Source organism: Solanum pennellii, chromosome 8 (genome assembly GCF_001406875.1).
Source record: "Solanum pennellii chromosome 8, SPENNV200".
In the NCBI taxonomy this organism is placed as follows: Eukaryota; Viridiplantae; Streptophyta; class Magnoliopsida; order Solanales; family Solanaceae; genus Solanum; species Solanum pennellii.
Genome location: NC_028644.1, coordinates 15,257,506 through 15,260,326, shown reverse-complemented (window position 1 = coordinate 15,260,326; position 2,821 = coordinate 15,257,506). Strand labels below are relative to the sequence as shown.

The 2,821-nt window shown below is 32.3% G+C and overlaps 1 protein-coding gene across 1 annotated transcript; it reads left to right on the top strand.

The window, feature by feature from the left end:
• The first annotated feature begins 338 nt into the window (after window positions 1-338).
• On the top strand, window positions 339-2,748 carry LOC107028028 (tyrosine/DOPA decarboxylase 1-like). Its single transcript, XM_027918984.1, has 4 exons — window positions 339-577; window positions 977-1,300; window positions 1,496-1,942; window positions 2,042-2,748. Exons 1-4 carry the CDS (start codon window positions 390-392, stop codon window positions 2,604-2,606), a joined length of 1,524 nt encoding a protein of 507 aa, XP_027774785.1. The 5' UTR covers window positions 339-389; the 3' UTR covers window positions 2,607-2,748.
• The last annotated feature ends 73 nt before the right edge of the window (window positions 2,749-2,821 follow it).

The window sequence follows — 2,821 nt, the reverse complement described above, 5'->3', positions numbered from 1 at the left end:
ATTTATTATATAAATTATAATTGAAAATTTACTTTTAATCAATTGAATCTTAGCTATTAAAGTTAAACAGAAATAAAAAGTAGCTTGATCCACGTATTATAATTAGACAATACCTCCAATTTTGGTTGTTGGCCTATTACGCCATTCCTTTCTTATCTTAAATCAAGTGTTGCGCATATTTGTAATGTAAATTAACCTACCTGATCACTCATCCCTCACAAATTTCATTAGGTGAAAATAGATATTTATAATAAATATCTTTGGAGTTATGCATGTCATATTCCCATATATAGGCCATATTATTTTTCTCAGAATCATTCAAAACTTAAGATCTCCAATATAATTATCTTCATATATTATACAAAAAATATTCCTCATATTATTGTACCATGGGTACTATCAAAATCAAACCAGAACATGAATTTGAAGGTCAATTCTCCATCAACACAAGAAGTAGTATACTTCTTGACCCTGAGGAGTTTAGAAGGCAAGGCCATATGGTGGTTGATTTCCTGGCCGACTACTTTCAAGATATCAAAAAATATCCTGTTCGTAGTCAAGTTGAACCAGGTTATTTTAACCAAACTAAACCATTATATAAAGCCATTCACCAAAATAATATATTTTTCTAAAATTTTACAAAACTAGTATAAACGTATCCCACAGTAACGTTTTAGGATATATTTTATTTTTTAAAAGTTGATGGCGTCAGATTGACATACGTTACTAACGTTTTACTCGTAAAACGTTACTCATAGCAACGTTTTAGGAGTAAAACATTACTGAAAATAACGTTTTAGGAGTAAACCGTTACTTACAGTAACGTATATCAACCTAATGCTGTTACTTTTTTTTAAAAAAAATATATCCTAAAACGTTACCGTGAAATACGTTTATACTAGTTTTGTAAAATTTTAGAAAAATGTATTACTTTGGTAAATTGTTTTATATAATGGCTTAGTTTGGTTAAAAAATCTAAAAAACTATTACCAGAGTCCGCGCCATATAAACCTGAACCAATAGAAAAGATACTGGAAGATGTGGAAAGGGATATTTTTCCTGGGTTGACACATTGGCAAAGTCCAAGTTTCTTTGCCTACTTCCCTTGTACTTCAAGCATTGCTGGGATTTTAGGTGAAATGTTAAGTGCTGGTCTTAATGTTGTTGGCTTTAGTTGGATAGCATCACCAGCTGCTACTGAACTAGAGAGCATTGTCATGGATTGGATTGGCAAAATGATAAATCTTCCCAAGGCATTCCTTTTCTCTGGTGGGCATGGTGGTGGAGGTGTTCTACAAGGTACTTACGTACATACGTATAGTATTGTTAATTGGAATTAAATTTACCAGGTTTGAAATACTATCTCTCTGTTCCAATTTATATGATTACTTAATCTAATTAGAAGATGAATGATCAAATGATGTCACTCATAAACATCAATGGACGATCCTAGTTTATTTTAGACGTTATTAATTTTTTTAACATTTGATTTTACTACCACTTGTGAAGCTATGTTGTGCACTATTGTTGCTGCAAGAGAGGAAATGTTAGAAAAAGTTGGAAGAGAGAACATTGACAAGCTAGTAGTTTATGCATCTGATCAAACTCATTTTTCTTTCGAAAAGGCTGTTAAGATATCTGGGATTAAACTTGAAAATTTTAGAGTTATTCCAACAACAAAGGATACTGAATTTGCTTTTGACCCAAAATCAATAAGTAGAACAATTGAACAAGATATAAAATCTGGATTAATACCCTTATTTATGTGTGCAACTATTGGAACTACTTCAACAACTGCCGTTGATCCTCTAAAACTACTTTGTGAAATTACACAAGACTATGGAATTTGGGTACATGTTGATGCAGCCTATGCAGGAGGTGCATGCATTTGCCCCGAATTTCAACATTTTCTTGATGGTATTGAAAATGCAAACTCTTTCAGGTACATAATGCTATCAATCATTATGTATGTATTCAAAATTGTTATAATGTTAATTCTATATATTGAAATATATGTTACATTTTATTTTATTATTTTCAGCTTTAATGAGCACAAATGGTTATTCTCCAATTTGGATTGTTGTTGCCTTTGGGTGAAAGATGCAAGTGCTCTTACAAATGCCTTGTCAACAAGGCCTGAATGCTTAAGAAACAAAGCTACTGATACTGAACAAGTGGTTGATTACAAAGACTGGCAACTAGCTTTAAGTCGTAGATTTAGAGCGTTAAAGTTATGGCTTGTGTTACGAAGTTATGGGATTGAGAATCTGAGAAATTTCATAAGAAGTCATGTGAAAATGGCTAAGCATTTTGAACAACTTGTATCCGTGGGCGAAAGATTTGAAATTGTGGCGCCTAGAAATTTCTCTATGGTGTGTTTTAGGGTTACACCATTAGCATTGGGAAACAAACAAGTGAACAAGTTCAACATGGAGCTTTTAGAATCAATAAATTCATGTGGTAATATACACATGACTCATGCTTTGGTTGGAGGAGTTTATATGATCCGTTTCGCCATTGCTGCACCTCTCACTGAGTATAAACATATTGACATGGCTTGGGAAGTCATTTGTAACCATACAAATGCAATGTTAGATGTCAATTAATCCACAAATATAGCTCAATCATGCATAACCTTATCTTTACAATAATGTGTGGTCCATCGTTTTCAATTTTCATCAAGTGTGTTTCTTCCATCAACTGCTTTATTGTTTCTACCTGTAAGAGGGGACGTTCAGTTTATGTCTACTTAATTATGTCACAACTCATAATTCTAATGTATGAATAATAATGGAAGGAGTAATATATATATATATATATA